Source organism: Pelophylax lessonae (assembly GCF_965119305.1).
Source record: "Pelophylax lessonae genome assembly, chromosome: 1".
Lineage (NCBI taxonomy): Eukaryota > Metazoa > Chordata > Amphibia > Anura > Ranidae > Pelophylax > Pelophylax lessonae.
The window spans coordinates 467010128-467030469 of record NC_138768.1 but is presented as its reverse complement, the minus strand read 5'-3'; the positions used below and the strand labels follow the sequence as shown (position 1 = coordinate 467030469).

At 45.4% G+C, this 20342-nt stretch overlaps 1 protein-coding gene across 2 annotated transcripts in view; it reads right to left on the bottom strand.

The window, feature by feature from the left end:
- Positions 1-1373: 1373 nt before the first annotated feature.
- The window catches only part of MADCAM1 (mucosal vascular addressin cell adhesion molecule 1), a 52637-nt gene continuing 33668 nt past the window's right edge, over positions 1374-20342 (bottom strand). For both annotated transcript variants that reach the window (XM_082271439.1, XM_082271440.1), the window contains 4 exons: positions 13481-13681; positions 11438-11638; positions 11174-11308; positions 1374-1667 (listed from right to left, as the gene is read on the bottom strand). In XM_082271439.1, the coding sequence (XP_082127565.1) occupies positions 1465-1667; positions 11174-11308; positions 11438-11638; positions 13481-13681 (740 nt within the window). In that variant the 3' untranslated portion in view covers positions 1374-1464. The remainder of the gene's footprint in view (positions 1668-11173; positions 11309-11437; positions 11639-13480; positions 13682-20342) is intronic.

Here is a 20342-nt window from a genome sequence, read left to right as displayed (position 1 = left end):
TACAGACACACACAGCCTGGCTCGGGATCAAGCCCGCATGTCCCACCATAGTAACCAGGTATTTTATTATATCAAAAATTAATTAGGCTTTACAACCCCTTTCATATTCGGAATACTATAATTATAGGCATCAAGCATAACTATTATACTGATCCTCTAGGTCAGAGACACAGAAATAAAAATGCTTGAAAGTTACTATAGCAACCAGGTAATCTAAATATCCAGTAGGTGGACAGCAATGGCAGTTTCCATATATCATTTGTGACAGGTATTATTTAAAGGACCAATACTAAAGCTTAGGAGGTAAACTAGGTTTGTTGTATTTCCAGCATATTTCCAGGCATGACTCAAAGTCGCACCCAAACCTTCCTCCCCCCAAGCATGTCTTGGCAATCATTTTTATTTTTCTTTGAACTTGTTTCGGGTTAGAAATACTGTTTATTGTTCCCTATGACATCATCACCAGCATTGTAACATTTTTGCAGGGGCTGGGAGCTTATTTTCTAGTGGCATAGTCATGCCCCAGAGCTACATCTCCTAAAAAGCTTGGTTTCTACATAGAATTTGTATATGCAGGCCCTTAGGAGTCAAGGCAGCAGCATTATTATCATTTTTTTTTTTTTGGGAAAGAAATGTATTGCACATTTTTTCCATTTTGCCTACATAAGCAGTAGTGGTGCTGTACTACATCTGGTTGTTTCTTTATAATTTGGCATGCCCATGCTTGAATTTTTAGATGCTACCTGGTGCTTTTTCTGCATTTCAAACTTGATTTATAGTTTATTGCTGTGTCCTCCACAGTAAATTTACACCTCTGTGTTTGTCCTAGAAACCATTGTCACCGAGACAGAAAGTGATGGGAAATCCAACATTTTTGAACTGTCATCATAACAGGTTAGGGGAAATCTTCCAATGGGGACATCGCTTGTGATGATAACCGTGTAAGTGGAGAATTCCCCCTCACTGCCTAGAGATTTCCTCTAACTTTTTCTTATGTGTCCAGAACAGGAATTGAAGGGAAATCTGCCCAATAGGACACCAAATATAAAAATGCAAAAACTTGTGTGCTCACCAATTTCTATAAATAGAAAAAGCTTCTAACAAACACTTATGTTTACCCTGAGCAAATAGCTAGTGGTACATCTCAGAATTCTGGGTCAGATGATTCATTAATCAGATTATATAAATGTGTTGCGGTTTGAGTCCTCCTACCTCAATTGTTGTTGCTCTACATTGTGGCACATTAACTATTGCTCTGATATTAAATCATTAACATTGAATAAAGCTTTACTAATTCATTATACATTTGATCATAAAAAAAACATTTTTATTTTACATTAAACAAATATTACACAACTAAGGACTTGTACCAATTCAATAATTTAGTCTCTTCACATTAGTTCTCCATCTCTGGTTGTATAGTGCGAATTTTCATCCCACAATGCTGCAAATGTCAAGGATTCTTCATTTGACTGATCTGTAATGCGATGATCCAGTCTCTAAGCTGTATCCAAGATCTTTTACAACATGTTTACAATCTGACCAGTGTATCTGATTGGGCTGAAAGAATCCTTTTTTATTCAGTTGTCTCCAGATTTGCAGAAAAAGTATAATGCTTCCAGCTAGACCTACGGCAGGAACAGCCATCCAGATAATGTTTATGTCATCTGAAATATAATTTTATAATATTATAAAAAAAAAGTAAATTCTGTATCACAAACTAAAATTACTACAGGGAATGCTGATATGTTTTATAGCAGAAAGTAAAAAAAAATTTTGTTTTCATTTTCAAAGCTATAATAAAAAACAAAAACCCCAGTGGTGATCAAATGCCACAAAAATAATTTTGTGTGAAAAAAAAATGACAAAAATTTTGTTTTTGTTGTGCAATTGGCAGTTAAAGTAGCGCAGTGCCGTATAGCAAAAAATGGCCTGGACATGAAGGGGGTAAAACCTTTCCAGATTTGAGGTGGTTAAAAATTGGAATCCTTTTCTTTGATGTTCATTGACGGACACCGCTCCAGAATCTTCTTGACCATTGGGTTATGCTGCCACCTGCAGGAGTAGGACACTAGGCAGGGAAAAGCTTTACCACGCCTATGGGCAATCCCAGGGGATATACTCCCACTCCTGCTATAGGCACTCCGTTTTGTTGCAAGCAGTGTCAGAAGAAATATAACCCACACATTGCCCAAGATAATTAGCGGTCTCCGGACCACTCTCGGACTTACCCCTAACTCTATCTGGAAGGAAACCCAACTCAAAATCTTCCACAGAGCACATATCCCGTTCCTATCTGACAAGACAATCCCGGAAGCTCATAAGTGTCCGCTGTGCCTTGCAGAGCGACCTTCCTTTTTCCATAAGTTTTGGGACTGTTCACGTATATCATCATTCTGGGATCAGGTCCTTGCTTTCATCAAATCAGTTACCAAGCTATCTGCACCGAAAGACCCTCTTCTCTTGCTGTTCGGCTACTGGGACAAGCGTCTACAGAAATGGTCGAGCACCTCGACCGAGCCTCCTCGTCTATGGATCTTAACCACCTTACTCATTGCCAGACGTTTGATCTTGAAACATTGGATAGCAACCACTCCTCCTCTATGTTACTGTCAGAGCTAACCACACTCCTTTCCATGGACCGCCTCAATACGGACTTTGCAGCCCCCTCCGCGGCCAACGCCTTTCACGCCAAATGGAACATTTTTCTCAACCATGTGTCTAAAACACTGGACTTCCCCCTGGATGACTTCACTTTTCTGGTACATGATCCCCTCACCTATGCAACCTCCACTATTCCCTGTCCTGCCCAAGACTAGGTCATTGAGTTCTGACAGCACCTTCACCCAATTTCTCCTCCTCCTGCTTGCCGCAGGCAGGATTCCTGCCCCAATTATTCCCTGTGTACTGTTGTTTATTTTGCCTCCATGTATCTGCCGATACCTGTTCTATGTTTTGTTAAACTTGAAAATTTTAAATAAAAGAAATATAACCCAACTAAATAGAGGGGTGGGTGCTGTGTCCGTTAATGAACATCAGAGAAAATAATTTTACGGTAAGACGAAAATCCAATTTTCTCTTTCCTTCATTGACGGACACAGCTCCAGAATTTTCTTGACCATTGGGATGTCCCAAAGCAGGGTCAAATCATGAGGGGTGGGAAAAAACACAGCAGAAATAAATTCCCAAAGGCTAAACCTAGCCAACCAGGTAACACGGAGCTCAACCAGTTAACAACTGGAGCTCACCTGAAACATACACCCTCAAAGAGGACTAGTCCTCTCAAACTGCTGCCATCAAAACCTTGAGGCCAAAGCAGCATCCGCAGATGCCAGCACATCCACTTCGTAAACATTTTGTGAAAGTGTGCACAAACGACCAGTGGCCACCTTGCAAACCTGCATCAATGACGCCTGATGGCGGAAGGCCCAGGAGGCACTAAGCGCCCACGTAAAAAGCACCTTAACAGGGAAAGGAGAACCTGACCCTTGATTGAATAGGCCTGTACCACCGTCTATCTGATCCATCTGTAAATGGTCGCAGAAAACGCAGCCAAACCCTTGCAAGATCCATCCATAAGGACAAATAGCGCGTCTGATTTCCTAATTGACCAGGTAGTCGCCGGGTACACCCCGAACGCCCTTATCACAGCCAGAGAATGCAAGGCAATCTCCTTAGGATGCCTAAGCTTAGGACACAGGGAAGACAACAGCATATCTTCATTCAGATGGAAACCAGAAACAACCTTAGGAAGAAATGACTGACAAGGACGAAGCACCACTTTGAACCACCAAGTAAGGTGAACGACAAGACAAAGCTGTCAGCTCCGACAACCTACGTGCAGAAGAAAAAGCCACCAAGAATGCTACCTTCTGGGACAATGTAAGCAGAGCAATCCTGCAAATATTTTTCAACGCCGGTTACTGAAGAACCAACAGCACCAAGTTGAGATCCCACGAGGGCAATAAAGACCGCACTGGGGGAGCCAAAAGGCAAACCCCCTGAACAAAGGTGCAAACCAAAGGATGCGTAGCCTAAGGACGTTAAAAGAAAGCTGCCAAGGCCGAACCTGGCCCTTGATGGTACCTGAGGCCAGACGCTGCTGAACACCTCGTTGGAGGAAAGCCAAAATTCAAGTCACCGAAAAGGAGCAGGGTTGAACCCAATAGATTCACACCCGCAAAGTATGCTCCTCAAACGTGATGGTAAATCTTCCTAGAAGTATATTTACTAGCCTGCAGCAGCGTGGGAATCACTGATTCAGACAACCCACTATCCTTCAGCACCAGGCTTCCGACAGCCAAGCCGATAAGCCAGCGACTGTAAGGTAAGATGGAAGATTGGCCCTTGTACCAACAGATCTCCTCTAAGAGGAAGTCTCCAAGGACCATAGGCGACCAACCGTATCAGATCTGCGTACCAAGACCGGCGAGGCCAGTCTAGAGCCACTAGGATGGCCATAATCCCTTCTGCCTCAAACCTATGCAAGAATCTTGGCAGAAGTTTCAGAAGAGGAAAGACGTATTATCAGGTATCAAGTGCTGGAGGCCAATGGAGAGAGGGCTTCCCTTGCAGCTAAGTTCCAGACTCCCCTGGAGGTGAGACAGGAGGAGCCAGGCCCAAAGTCGCACAGGTCGCCTACAGAGTTGCTTGCAGAAAAGAGCTTCAGGAATACTGCTGTTTGTGCTGCGGGACTACTGCAGGCAGGTGGCATCTGTGCGATGTAGCAGGTAACTAGGGTCGCTGAGATAGAGGGTAGACGTTTCAAGCCAAGGTTTGGTGCCAGGTGGGTAGCAGAGGAGACAAAGGTCAAGTGGAAGCCGAAGTAAGGACGGGTAGCGGGCAGAGGAGATCCGTAAAACAAGTCAAGGTCAAAGACAGGGAGCGAGCTGGAGTCAGTAACCAGGAATCACGGGAAACAGGAAACACAGGAACGTTGGTAGCAGCTGAAGATCAAACAACACTTTAGACAAGGACTGGCTCCCTTATAAAGGCCCAGGTGAGTTGCTCGCGGAGATGCTGGGTCCTAGATCCACTCTCCTGTTTTGACGGATGCTGGGTCCTAGAGTCCTCCTGCTATTGGTTCCCTGACAGTGCACCCCCCCCCCCCCCCGACGGGCAGCCTCCAGATGCCCAACTGAGCCATCTTTCTTGGATATCTGGCATTAAATTAATGAAGGAGTCTAGGGGCATGGATGTTGATCTTTGGTTCCCAGGAGTTTTCTTCGAGTGGATATCCCTTCCATTTGATCAGATATTGGATTTGCCTGCCTTGCTTCCTGCAATCCAATATCGACTCAACCTCGTATTCGGTTTCTTTACCAACAGTTACTGGTGGTGGAGGTAGCTCCACTCTCCCATGAAATGGATCCGGAATGGCCAATTTAAGGAGAGAGGCATGAAAAACTGGGTGAATCCTATAAGAATCAGGCAGGAATAATTCAAACGCCACTGGGTTTACCTCACGTTTGATAGGAAACGGCCCAATGTATCTTGGCCTCAGCTTCTTCGATGTGCATGGCAGTTTCAGATTGGCTGTAGACAACCATACCTCATCCCTGACTTTAAAGGAGGGATTCCCCTGCGTTTCTTGTCAGAAAACATTTTGTAGTCAGTTTGAGCCTTCAGTATGCATTCTTGGAGGGTTCGGTAGTTTTGCTGTTTGTCTATCTGTCCTGAACAGCAGGTACTGCAGATTCGGATATAGTTTCAGGCAAGGCAAGCGGGTAGAATCCGTAGTTGGCCAGGAACGGAGACTGGTTTGTGGCTAAGTGTAGCGAATTGTTATAAGCAAACTCCGCCAGTGGGAGCAGCGAGGCCCAGTCGTCCTGTGAAATGGCTGAGAAACAGCGGAGGTACTGTTCCAAGGTTTGATTCGTACGCTCTGTTTGTCCATTGCTCTGAGGATGGTAGACCGATGAGAGGCAATGTTCTATTTTCAGGGCCTTACAGAGAGCTCTCCAAAACTTGGAGGTAAATTGTACCCCCGATCTGAAACAATGCTGTGGAGTCTCATAATTTCATTGATGAATATGTGCGCGGTCTCAGTTGCTTAAGGTGTGCCTACCAAGGGTAGGAAATGGGCCATCTTCGACAGGCGGTCCACCATCACCATAATGGCAGTAAAACCCCCAGAGGGCGGAAGCGCAACAATAAAATCCATGGAGATAAATTCCCACAGATTGTTAGGAACAGATAAGGGTCTCAATAGTCACCAGGGCCTTGTCTTGTCGCCCTTGCTACGTAGGCACACTGAGCAGGATCTGACATAGGCTCTACAGTCCTGACTAAGGTTGGGCCACCAGAAGGACCGTTGGATGAGCTCATTTGTTTTACGAGCTCAAAAGTGGCCAACTAACTGGTGGTCGTGGTACGTCTTGAAGACCTGAACCCTTGCCTCCTGAGGTATGAAGACCTTATCCTGATGCCAGAGTAATCCATCTTGTTCCCTTAACGAGGCCTGTTCAAATTCAGGGCATGAAGCAGAAGCTTGTTCAATGACCGATTTCAAGCTGGGTTGAATCAATAAAATGTTCTGGGCCAAAACAATGGTGCTCGGTGGAGCAGGTTCCATAGTTTCAGGGAATATCCTGGACAAGGCGTCTGCCTTCTCGTTCTTGGATCCTGGTCTATATGTTAAATGGAAGTTAAATCTAAAGAAGAACAATGCCCATCTAGCCTGTCGGGGTCTTAGACATTTGGCGGACCTCAGGTACTCTGCGGGTACCAAGGGGACTGGCCCCTCTGATGCAGCAGCAGCTGCATCCCCCATGTTTAAAATTTCCTGCACCGATACAATCAGTGCATCCACCAGCACCTTTTTTCATGCGCATATGCGGTAAAAAAGGAATCATCCTCACTATCAGATCACTTGAAGTGCGTAGACGCAGACCCAGTACGGTCGCTATATACTAGGCTCACCCTGAAAACATAACAAGCAGGGGAGGCCGCCGACCTCAAGTCCCACAAGGAGATGCCGGCCAAAGGTCCACAAAAGGACCACCTATTGGACCCCACAAAAAAAGAAAGAGGGTCGCCCTCCATAGAGGACATAATAGGACATAGGGGGATGATCGCCGTGACACAGACGCGCAGGCAGAGTACCCTCGTCCACACAATAATAGCTGCTACATTGTCTAAAAATGAAGCGCCCCCACGGTGCCACCCGGTTCAAGGGAGGGGCCAGGCTGACTAATTGGCCCAGAAGGTCGCATGATGCGACCCAAATTTTTAGTGGAGTCCCAGCCGCATTTGCCCGGATTCACAGTTGGGGGCTTTAGCTAAACTCACTGAGGCCGCCCCCCAACGGCGGCGTCCAAAGCAGACACGTGGCCCAGAAGGCCGTAGGCTGCGACCCAGTAGGCCGCAAGCTGCAGCCTAAAATTTTGAGGGTGCCCAGCCGCAAGCCCCAGCAGAGCCGGCCACCCAGGGCTGGGGGGAAGGCGGATGCCCGTCAGCAGCTCCGTGAGCTTCAGCTTCAGCTCGGACAGCTTGGTCGGTAGCTCGGAAAGCTTGGTATGTCAGCCACGAGTAGGCCGCAAAGCTGCGGCCTAAATTTTTGGCCCTAACTGGCCACGTGAGGCGCGTACCTGCGGATGATAAAACATCCGCTCTCCAGCTTGGTCAGCAGCTCGGACAGCCAAAAGACCCACAGTGACTGTTTAGAGGGGCTAGGGGGGGATGGAGGGGAACCCAGGGGTCCTACCATCCCAAGGAGGGGCCATGTCCACCCCGAAAGACCACCAAGGGGGAGGGTGGACACTACTTACCACACCATGGAACCGGGTGGGAACCACTCCAGGCAGACCACTGCAGCATCTTGGAATAGGGGTGCTGCTGGCCAGAGGTACGCCGCGACTCAAGTCATGACCAGGTCTGAGCATCTTCGCGAGATGTTTAACTTGCCGGCCAGCCCCCACCTAGTGGGGCTATGTCGCGGCCAACCTAGCGCGGAGCTGAGATCGAGTCGCGCTCGCTGGCTGGACTGGGGAGACCATAAGGATCTAGAATATCCAGTGCGTCGCCCAGTCCGGCAGTTGATTGTATCTCTCACAGGAACAGAAAACAATAAAAGAGGAAAAACAATCTGTTTGAAAAAGAAAAAGAAGCTAGGACCGGAGATCCCAGCATGGAACTAGGTCCTTATTCCTGACTAGACAAAAAAAAACTGAGTGCCTATAGCAGAAAGTGGGAGTAAATCCCCTGGGACTGCCCCATAGGCGTAGTAAAGATTTTTCCATCCTAGTGTCCTACTCCTGTATGGGGCAGCATAACCCAATAGTCAAGAAGATTCTGGAGCTGTGTCCATCGATGAACGAAAGAGAAAAAATGTTTTGTACCAGAAACATGATTCTTGTGCCTTTTATAAGAGGGACAAATCACAGAAAAAATTTGTAGTTAACCCTAATTTTATTTGTAGTTAAAATATAAGATGACTTTTATTATTTTTTTAACTCCTTCATTCCTTTCACCTAGGGTTTATTTATTTATTTACAATTTTTGTTTTTGTATTATCAAATTAAAGAGAATAAGGGGAGGGTGAGCACACTTTGGTATCTGTGCCTTGGGTGCCAGAGGGCCTTGTAGCACTGGCTACAATGCTGCTGTTGTTTTACAGATAAAATAGAGGGCTGCTTATATAATACTCTTTTTAATGCACTGGAATAATCAGATAAGACATTACATGATACATCATGTTAGATGATGTTGTACAAGAAGAGTATACTATCCTTCTGATAATGTCTCAAATCAAAGTCAGAAAATGTTTCTTTTCTGTGACTCAAAAAGCACCCAAGCTTTGCATGGCAGCCAGGCAGCTAGCATTTTCAGGAGAGATCAGCAGTGGCAGCCCGCATCCTATGTAAAGTTTTCTTTAAAATGAACCTGAACTTAAAAAGTTAAGATGTGGTGTGTTATAGGGAACATTTGCAGCCCTAGAGCCTTATAGCACTATATCTGCTATGTGGGATCTTAGCACTGCTGCCTCTGACTTCTAGTATTAAAGATTCTGAATGAGATTTGGTAATGTCACTTCTGTTCTGCTCATTGTTCTCCTTGCTGGAGACTCTAACATGAGGAAGTAAAGCCCTACATTTACCAAGACAACTGCCTCCAAAGAGAGACACGGTGCAGAATGGGGCATGGTAAGTTAGTATGATTGGCTGCAGGTAAACCACAGGCCCTCTGCCTGTTTTTTTTTAGGCACAGCTTCTAAAGATGGAGTGACCAGATGTCTCCGGGGACAGTCTCCGGACTGAGGACACTGTCCCCAGACCAAGTCTGTATCTGGTTTTGTCCCCGGATTCAGGGCCAGAATAACGTAGACAGGGCATCCCATTAAACCGATCTCACAAAATTTGACTGTGTGAAGGGCTTAGTCTGGGAGGTGAGCAGATTGGGGGGGGGGGGGTCTGTTTGTACACAGGTGAGGGCAGTGGGGGAGCAGGGGTCAGAGCTGATGCAGCTGCATAGAGAGATGGAGAGTTTAGCTGGTGTGGGAGAAGGGCTAAGAGGTGGCTGCAGAGATAATCTGTGAGAGAAGGGTGCAGAGGTGAGCCACGGATGTGGGGGCAGAAGTGTCCTAGCATAGCAAACCTTTGAACCCTGCACACTATGCCTAACACCCTCCTGTATATTATGTAGTCCTGTGCCCAGCGCTCTGTGTATTATGTAGTCCTGTACCCAGCACTGTGTATTATGCAATCCTGTGTCCAGAGCTCTGTGCATTATGCAGCCCTGTGACCAGTGCTCTGTGTATTATGTAGTCTTTTGCCCAGAGCTCTGTGCAATATGAACTCCTGTACCCAGCGCTCTGTGTATTATGCAGTCCTGTGCCCAGCGCTCTGTGTATTATGCAGTCCTGTGCCCAGAGATCTGTGCATTATGTAGTCCTGTGCCCAGTGCTCTGTGTATTCTGTAGTCCTGTGCCCAGAGCTCTGTGCAATATGAACTCCTGTGCCCAGGGCTCTGTGTATTATGCAGTCCGGTGCCCAGCGCTCTGTGTATTATGCAGTCCTGTGCCCAACGCTCTGTGTATTATGCAGTCCTGTACCAGCGCTCTGTGTATTATGCAGTCCTGTGCCCAGCGCTCTGTGCATTATGTAGTCCTGTGCCCAGTGCTCTGTGTATTCTGTAGTCCTGTGCCCAGAGCTCTGTGCAATATGAACTCCTGTGCCCAGGGCTCTGTGTATTATGCAGTCCTGTGCCCAGCGCTCTGTGCATTATGTAGTCCTGTGCCCAGTGCTCTGTGTATTTTGTAGTCCTGTGCCCAGAGCTCTGTGCAATATGCAGTCCTGTGCCCAGCATTCTGTGTATTATGCAGTCCTGTGCCCAGCACTCTGTGTATTATGCAGTCCTGTGCCCACCGCTCTGTGTATTATGCAGTCCTGTGCCCACCGCTCTGTGTATTATGTAGTCCTGTACTCAGCGCTCTGTGTATTTGCAGTCCTGTGCCCAGGGCTCTGTGTATTATGCAGTCCTGTGCCCATCGCGCTGTGTATTATGCAGTCCTGTGCCCAGCTCTGTGTATTATGTAGTCCTGTGCCCAGTGCTCTGTGTATTCTGTAGTCCTGTGCCCAGAGCTCTGTGCAATATGCAGTCCTGTGCCCAGCATTCTGTGTATTATGCAGTCCTGTGCCCAGCACTCTGTGTATTATGCAGTCCGGTGCCCACCGCTCTGTGTATTATGCAATCCTGTGCCCACCGCTCTGTGTATTATGTAGTCCTGTACTCAGCGCTCTGTGTATTTGCAGTCCTGTGCCCAGCGCTCTGTGTATTATGCAGTCCTGTGCCCATCGCGCTGTGTATTATGCAGTCCTGTGCCCAGCTCTGTGTATTATGTAGTCCTGTGCCCAGTGCTCTGTGTATTCTGTAGTCCTGTGCCCAGAGCTCTGTGCAATATGCAGTCCGGTACCCAGCGCTCTGTGTATTATGCAGTCCTGTGCCCAGCGCTCTGTGTATTATGCAGTCCTGTGCCCATCGCTCTGTGTATTATGCAGTCCTGTGCCCATCGCTCTGTGTATTATGCAGTCCTGTGCCCATCGCTCTGTGTATTATGCAGTCCTGTGCCATTTGCCAAAAAAATATGTCCCTGCATTTCATTTTAAAAATCTAGTCACTTTTACAAAGATCAGTTCCTCTTCAGGCCAAAAAAACATTTTCTTTACTTGCTTACCTCTGTCTGGATGAGGGCACACTTTATTAATGGTGGGGCCACTAAACTCAGTAGATGAAATCAGGGTTGATAGTGTCCTCTGTGTTGTTGGTGTTCTTGTGGTCATAAGCGTGGTTTGGTTTTCAGCATTTGTCACTGTTGCAGTCAAAGGACCTGTGGTCCGCAGTATCAATAAAGCAAAGAAAAATATTAACATTGTTTCATTCCACCACATAAAATACATATTAGTGCAAGGTAACGGCACCATTTTTTCTCCATGCTTACCTGTGTTTATAGTAGAGTGTTCTTTGTGTGGGGTGAGACTGCTAAACATTATAGATAGAGGTGATGGAGTCTTCTCTTTGGGGGTTCCTGTGTACACAGTTGTGAAATCTATGCTGGAAGAAAATGTTGTAGGTGTTCCCATACTTGTGTCTTGGTGTTCAGTATTAGTCATTGTTGCATCCAAAGTATCAGTGGCCCTCACTGTGAATAAAGCAAAGAATAAAAGATTCCGGTTATATTAAAAAGTAAAGCAGTATTAAACCAAAAAGAAATCATTTATTATTTTGCAGACTAACAATTCTTACATGTGAGGGCTGAATTTGTTTCCTTTTTAGGCTTTCTTGCTTTTATTTCCCCCTGGTGATCTGGCCATTAACTCTGTTGCTTTTCAACAGAACAAGCTATCCTATAACTGTTTCAGTTAACGGTGTTAAGACAAACCATTTACCACTGACAGGGGTACTTACAATGATCAGCTTTTATAAGCAGATGAGGGGGGGGGGGGCTGTTTGTACACAGGTGAGGGCAGTGGAGGAGCAGGGGTCAGAGCTGATGCAGCTGCATGGTGAGATGTGGAGTTTAGCTGTTGTGGGGGGAAGGGCTAAGCGGTGGCTGCAGAGAGAAGAGTGCACAGGGTGAGCTATGGATGTGGGGGCAGAAGTGTCTTAGCATGGCAAACCTCTGAACCCTGCACTCTATGCCTAACACCCTCCTGTATATTATGTAGTCCTGTGCCCAGCGCTCTATTTAGCAGACGTCCTATGACGAAACGCGTAGGGCGGGTCCATTGCGTCATACGTCACTTCCGATTTCAACAGCATCTGACCGTGGAACGCGGAAGCTTCCCGGGAGACCGCAACTGATCGCTATCAGCCTACACCGTGAGTGTGTCTATGCTTTTTTCTACTGCCGCTTATTTTACTGCACAAATGGGGTTCCCTTTTTCTTATGTTACATGACATCAACTGGCAATACTTGTTCGCCGTGGAGAAGGAACCCTCATGACTGTGCTCACCTAATCCAGCAAATACTACCAAACAGGTCGTATTGTAGTTGCGACATCTAGTGGCCACGCTAGTGTATGCAACCTTCATTCATTATTTTTTTTCACAGTGGGATTTTCTTTCTTTCACTTGCCTCACTGGCACCTTCTACAAGCAATATTATAATTTCACACTGGCACACTACCCAGTGGCACTATTTATTTGTCTTTTATTGCACTAAATTCATTTGATTTATTTATGTATTGCACTGAATCCATTTTATCTATTTATTGATTGGAATAAAAATGTCATCACTATCTTTTCAGCTTAATTATTTATTTATTTGAAACTTGCACACGAGCACCTTCTCACAGTGGTCACAAAGAAATATCCTTGTTCACAAAAGGAATTATTCAATTTTATATGTGCACTATTTATTTATACTTAATTTTATTCACTGTTTTCCCAATCATTCACACTATGGCACATATATTTTAAAGTGACAAGGTGTCACTTAGAGGTAGCGCCGGGGCAACTTCTCTTGCACTTTCAGCCTCGGTTCACATTTATGCGATGCGGGAAGGCTGCGAATCCACAGCCTGTTCCCGCATCGCACACGCACCCCCGGCAGTTCACACTGCCATATGCGATACGCTGGGGGTGTCAATGTAATGTTAACGACACCCCCAGTTTGACCGCATATCGCAGTGCGATCGTGCAGTTCGCACAGGATCGAATCGCACAAGTGTGAACCGCTGTGCGATCCGATCCTGATGCGGCTGCCAAAAAGGGTCCCTGTGCGTGTTTGCTGCGGTGCGAATTTAGCCATACAAACTGTATGGCTAAACTCGCACCGCACAGCCGATCGCATGTAATGTCGGAGCAGTGCGCTCCGACATTACATGCGAACCCCGCACACGCACAAGTGTGAACCGGGGCTCAATTATCTTAACCCCTCTGGGTTTTGTTGCTGGCAGCTTACACCTGTCTATTATATATTATCTACACACTTCCATAGCGCTGGTCACCCTTGTCTTTCTAATTTTCTCTCCATGCTTACCTGTGTTTATAGTAGAGTGTTCTTTGTGTGGGGTGAGACTGCTAAACATTATAGATAGAGGTGATGGAGTCTTCTCTTTGGGGGTTCCTGTGTACACAGTTGTGAAATCTATGCTGGAAGAAAATGTTGTAGGTGTTCCCATACTTGTGTCTTGGTGTTCAGTATTAGTCATTGTTGCATCCAAAGTATCAGTGGCCCTCACTGTGAATAAAGCAAAGAATAAAAGATTCCGGTCATATTAAAAAGTAAAGCAGTATTAAACCAAAAAGAAATCATTTATTATTTTGCAGACTAACAATTCTTAGATGTGAGGGCTGAATTCGTTTTCTTTGTAGTATTTCTTGCTTTTATTTCCCCCTGGTGATCCAGCCATTAACTCTGTAGCTTTTCAACAGAACAAGCTATCCTATAAATGTATATATTAAAGGCGTTGAGGCAAACCATTTACCACTGACAGGGGTGCTTACAATGATCAGCTTTTATTTATTCATGTAAAACCTTCATCCCAAAAGAAAAAAAACTATTGCTGTAATTGCTTGTGTAACCGCAATGTGAGCTGGAGTTTGGCTTAATTTTATAAGTGTATTTAAATCTGGGTGTCCGCAAGGGGGGACAAGAGCCCCCCCCCCCCTCCCGGAATCTCAACTTCCCCTTTAAAGTAGTTGTTAAACCACTTTATACCATCCTGTCTGGTCTGTTTAATAATCATGTGTGCCTGTGCCCCTGAGTTTTAAAAAAATAAGCCGTTCTTTACCAGTTTATAGAGCGCCGATTGCCGCTCACGTGACCTGCTGGCTCTTTTTGTTCCCCGTCTGACAGCTGCCTGCAGGGGCCGAGGATTCCTCACTGACGTCAGTCTGGGGGGGGAGGGGAGGAGGAGGAGGAGAGGCTGAGAGGAGGAGAGAGGCGGTGGGCTACGTGAGCGGTGCTCGGCGCTCTGAAAACTTGTAAAGAACGGCTTATTTTTATAAAACACAGACACGGGGCACACAGGATTATTAAACAGACTGTAGACAGGATATGAAACCTTTAAATGAAATTACAGCAGCAGGAGTGGGGGGGAGGGGGGGTGCTCACTAACACAGGAACAGAAGGCAGGGAGGGAGGTGGGAAGAGAGGACAGAAGAGGACAGGAGGGATGCGAATGTCGGAGGCACGTCAGTTTACAGAGGGGAGGACATAGCCAGGTATTTTAGGTGATAGAAAGGGCCAAATTACACAGCACAAGCACTGCGCTGTATAAAATGCTTTAGGGGAACAGGTCAATATATTTGTTTTTCGGTTAACAAACGCTTTAAATATGAATTCTGCCTTTTCCCCCTTAAAAATAAATACTCGCAAGTCATGGCTCGCACGGTGATTGATATCGCCTTCATGACATTGTCGAAAAGGGGAAGAGCATGGATGACCTTAAAGTGATGCCCCCCGGAAAAAGTTCTGTGGATGCCCATGTCTGCTAGTCTATCTAACACTCTCTTCCCCCAGACTGACAATGCTGCGGTCTGCCGTGCCTCCTGTGCTCCTTCACCCAGAGTGGGGAACTCTAATACAGGAGGTGTGCTACTGGCCAGATCGCCTGGTGAAACAAAGGGTGAATAAAACCTTAAAAAAAGAAAAATAATGCAGCCGACACACCTAAAGATAGGTAAGCTGCATTATATCACATTTTTGATTTTGGGTTGAATACAACTTTAAAGCGGAGTTCCACCCTAGTTATACATTTTTTTATAAAAATACCCCCGGGACAGTCAGGGCTAGCACATTCCACAATGGCTAGCCTCTGATCTGTCCCGGGTTGCACTTACCTTTCAGGAGAAATACTTACCTTGAAATTGTCTTCTCCAGCGCTGCCATCTCGGGTGTGGGCAGCTTGAAGCCAGCGCGATCCTCTTCCGCGTCCTCTTCGGTCCTCTTCCTCCTTCTTCGGTCCCACGATGCACTGCACCGGCCCCGACGTCACTTCCGGGTCGCGCGCGTCATCCCTCCACAGCTTCTGGGCATGCCCAGAAGCTGTTTAGAAGGGAATGACGCGCGCGCCCCGGAACTGACGTCGGGGCCGGTGCAGGCGCAATGATTCCTGGGAGCGATGACGTTCAGCTCCCAGGAATCATTGCAAAAGCCAGGAAGTGACGAATCGCCGTGGCCGCCGAGGGGAGGAAGAAGGAAGTAAGGTGAGTATATTTTCTCTAAAAGGTAAGTGAAAAAAAAAAAAATTGCGATTATCCATTTGTTTTTCAGGTGACCGGGAGCGAGAAGATGGAGGTAAGTATAAATTTCGGGTGGAACTCCGCTTTAACAAAACAACATTTCTCCTATGCAGAATGTCTATCATATAGATACTAATGCAAACAGATACAAAATAGCAATCATAAGTGTAATTGGCAATTCATTTAATATAGAAATACAATATGGCTGTAGTTACTGTACAAGAGGTCACCAGATCACATTGAATTATGTATACTGAAGTATATGTAAATGCAGTTCTGCACTTATAAATACATTATTAAAGCGGAATTTAACCAATTAATTCAACTGTTTCCCAAGACAGTTACATTCAAGACATGCTGTGAATGATAACTGCCACAGTTGACCTAACCGAGTCGAACATGGCAGCTTCCTTGGCTATTAAGGAGAGGATGGTTTAGTTCTGCTTTAAATGCATTAATATCAAATGTAAAGAGTGTAAATACTTAAATTTTACTTATCAGTTTCTTCTTCTCCCCTTAACAGCAGTACTAAGACTGGGAGATGGAGTGCAGCACTGCATATGCTGATAGGAAGAGAGAGCAAAGTGAGCAGATATATGACCCTTTTCTACTGCTGCTCCTTCACTTTCCAGTCAGCATGCAGGGATGAATACCATTGTATTCCTATACTGTATGTAACAATAGACAATTGTAAAGTAGTGAGCCGCTCAGGCTTAGAGGACTGCTAGTCCTGTGTCCACCGCTGCGGGGAGTGCTGAATAGGGAAGAAGCTTGTCCCAGTTCCAAACGTCAATGGAAAATGGAAGGCATATTCCATAAGCTGCACATCATAACAGACCCGTTATGATGTGGTGTATAGCAACCTCAGCCTGGGCTCCAACCAAGCCATGCCCCCAATGCATTTCGCTCTGCTCCTCAGCGCTTAATCATGGGTATGGAGACTCCAAAGACAAGTGGGAAATCAAATGCATCATGGGCTGCAGCACTGTGTATCTGGGGTGTGGCCTGGTTTGAGCCCAGGCTGGGGCTGCTATACACCACATCATAGCGGGTCTGTTATGATGTGTGGCTTATGGGACATGCCTTTCATTTGAAATAAACAACTGGGGTTATTTGCCTGGGTCTGTAAAGATTACATTTCAGGGTTGCAAATAAAAATCCTTTGGCACGCAAAACTGCTTTTATATATATATACCATATACACACAGTATCTCACAAAAGTGAGTACACCCCTCACATTTTTGTAAATATTTTATTCTATCTTTTCATGTGACAACACTGAAGAAATGACACTTTTCTACAATGTAAAGTAGTGAGTGTACAGCTTGTATAACAGTGTAAATTTTCTTTCCCTTTAAAATAACTCAACACACGGCCATTAATGTCTAAACTGCTGGCAACAAAAGTGAGTACACCCCTAAGTGAAAATGTCCAAATTGGGCCCAATAAGCCATTCTCCCTCCCTGGTGTCATGTGACTCATTAGTGTTACAAGGTTTCAGGTGCGAATGGGGAGCAGGTGTATTAAATTTGGTGTGATCGCTCTCACTCTCACATACTGGTCACTGGAAGTTCAACATGGTACCTCATGGCAAAGAACTCTCTGAGCATCTGAAAAAAAGAATTGTTGCTTTACATAATGATGGCCTAGGCTATAAGAAAATTGCCAAGACCCCAAAACTGAGCTGCAGCACGGTGGCCAAGACCATACAGCAGTTTAACAGGACAGGTTCCACTCAGAACAGGCCTCGCCATGGCCATCCAAAGAAGTTGAGTGCACGTGCTCAGCATCATATCCAGAGGTTGTCTTTGGGAAATAGACGTGCATGCCAGCATTGCTGCAGAGGTTGAAGGGGTGGGGGGTCAGCCTGTCAGTGCTCAGACCATACACCGCACACTGTATCAAATTGGTCTGCATGGCTGTCATCCGAGAAGGAAGCCTCTTCAAAAGATGATGCACAAGAAAGCCCGCAAACAGTTTGCTGAAGACAAGCAGACTAAGGACATGGATTACTGGAACCATGTTCTGTGGTCTGATGAGACGAAGATAAACTTATTTTGTTCAGATGAATTCAAGCGTGTGTGGCAGCAACCAGGTGAGGAGTACAAAGACAAGTGTGTGTTGCCTACAGTCAAGCATGGTGGTGGGAGTGTCCTGGTCTGGGGCTGCATGAGTGCTTCCGGCACTGGGGAGCTACAGTTCATTGAGGGAACCATAAATGCCAACATGTACTGTGAGATACTGAAGCAGAGCATGATCCCCTCCCTTCAGAGACTGGGCCGCAGGGCAGTATTCCAACATGATAACGACCCCAAACACACCTCCAAGACGACCACTGCCTTGCTAAAGAAGCTGAGGGTTAACACGATGGACTGGCCAAGCATGTCTCCAGACCTAAACCCTATTGATCATCTGTGGGGCATCCTCAAACGGAAGGTGGAGAAGCACAAGGTCTCTAACATCCACCAGCTCCATGATGTCGTCATGGAGGAGTGGAAGAGGACTCCAGTGGCAACCTGTGAAGCTCTGGTGAACTCCATGCCCAAGAGGAGAGGGTTAAGGCAGTGCTGGAAAATAATGGTGGTCACACAAAATATTGACACTTTTTGGCCCAATTTGGACATTTTCACTTAGGGGTGTACTCACTTTTGTTGCCAGCAGTTTAGACATTAATGGCTGTGTGTTGAGTTATTTTGAGGGAACAGCAAATTTACACTGTTATACAAGCTGTACACACACTACTTTACATTGTAGCAAAGTGTAATTTCTTCAGTGTTGTCACATGAAAAGATATCATAAAATATTTACAAAAATGTGAGGGGTGTACTCCCTTTTGTGAGATACTGTATATATATATATATATATATATATATATATATATATATATATATATATATATATATATATATACACATATATATACAGTATATATCACATCTCTGTATACAGTTGTTACCCTGAAGTATACGTGTGTTAAAGAATGGATCTTTTGGAGGTGACTTCTAAATTTTTCCTTTAAAGCTGAATTGAACATTCATTTTAAATCAGCTTATTAATGCATTCTAGGTGCATAAAAATAAAATGTGTTCAAACTCTTACAGTTTGTTTTTGTTTTTTTTTAGGAACAGTCACAGCTTGAGTAGAACAGCCTGTACCTTGCCAGCATCCTGCAGTGTGGGACTGTTATTGCTATAGGGAAGTAGTATTGTCTTTGCAGAGGGAGATACGCCCTCATGCTGATTCAGAGCCAGTACTCCTCAATAAAGGAGCATATGCTTTCTGATTGCAGAGCCATTGGTTTACCTCAGTGGGTTTGTTGGACCTTTGCAATGAGACCACTGCTTCCCCACAGATAAAAAGGGGCCCACTCTGCAGCTGCTACCAGGGCATAAGCTTTTCTATAAAGGCTGTGGCTTCTTTAGAAAAAAAAACTAACTGTAAGGCATTACTTATTCTCAACTGTAGAGGTAATAAAACTCTTTATTCCTGTGCCAACATTCCTCCTACAAACCATAAAGATTTTCCCATCAGTGAGACTTTTTAGGCATTGTGGGGTTGATTTACTAAAACTAGCGAGTGCAAAATTTGGTGCAGCCGTGTATAGTAGCCAATCAGCTTCTAAGCCTGGCCATACACTGTTCAAATCAGCAGGAACCAGCCAAGATTTGAAACCATTAGTGGGCAGGCTGAATGTAGCAAGTGGATTGATCGAATAACTTGGGTTCAACCAGCCTGTCTTCTCCCGGCGGGGACGGCTTTCCCCCCCGAATTAAAAAAACAACACTGCTAGTTCTGGACCCATCTTGGCGATTGCATACAACCATGTATCATGTATCTCTTCCATTCCTATTCTGCATTTTCCAGGCCCATTTGGACACATTGCAGACACATCTATGCCTAACTCTTTGGTCCTCCTCCTTCTGTGTACCCTGCTCCCGACAATCAATCTGAGCACTCCTGGATCCAGAACTGGGATTGTTGTTTTTACATTTTGGCTGATAATTATTATCTCATCATGTTAGTTATCTTACATATTTGAATGAAATATCATAAATTGGTGAGCTTATGCTTGCCTTTATAATTATGGATGTTGCAGCAGAGTTTAGACTGACTATTGGGGGCCTTCTGAGAAGTTGCAACAAGCAACCTCAAAATATATAAAAAGCCACAGGTAGCCCACTTTGCAACAGCTGCTTTAAGTGTCGGTTCACACTATGGCGATCCGACTTAGGGGGCGACCTGTGAAGTCGCGTGCACCGCGACTTCGACGCTACTTGCACGGACTCCATAAAATGAATGTCTATGCAAGTCGCTCCAGGTCACCCCAAAGTAGTACAGGACCCTTTTTCTAAGTCGGAGCGACTTGTATCGCTCCTATTAGAACCGTTCCTGCACCACACAATGGACCGCAACGGTGCACGACTTGTCAGGCTGACCAAGTCGCCTGACAAGTCGTACCAGTGTGAACCGGCACTTAGAGAAAAGTTTAAGGATTAAATAGGAGAATAAAAAAAAACACTTTGTCCTTTTTCTTGAAACAGTCAGCTACAAGATATTGTGAAGAAATACAGTGCTGTGCAAAAGTTTTAGGCAGGCCTTAAAAAAGGCTGTAAATTAGGAATACTTTCAGAAATAAAAGTATTAGGTCTCATGTA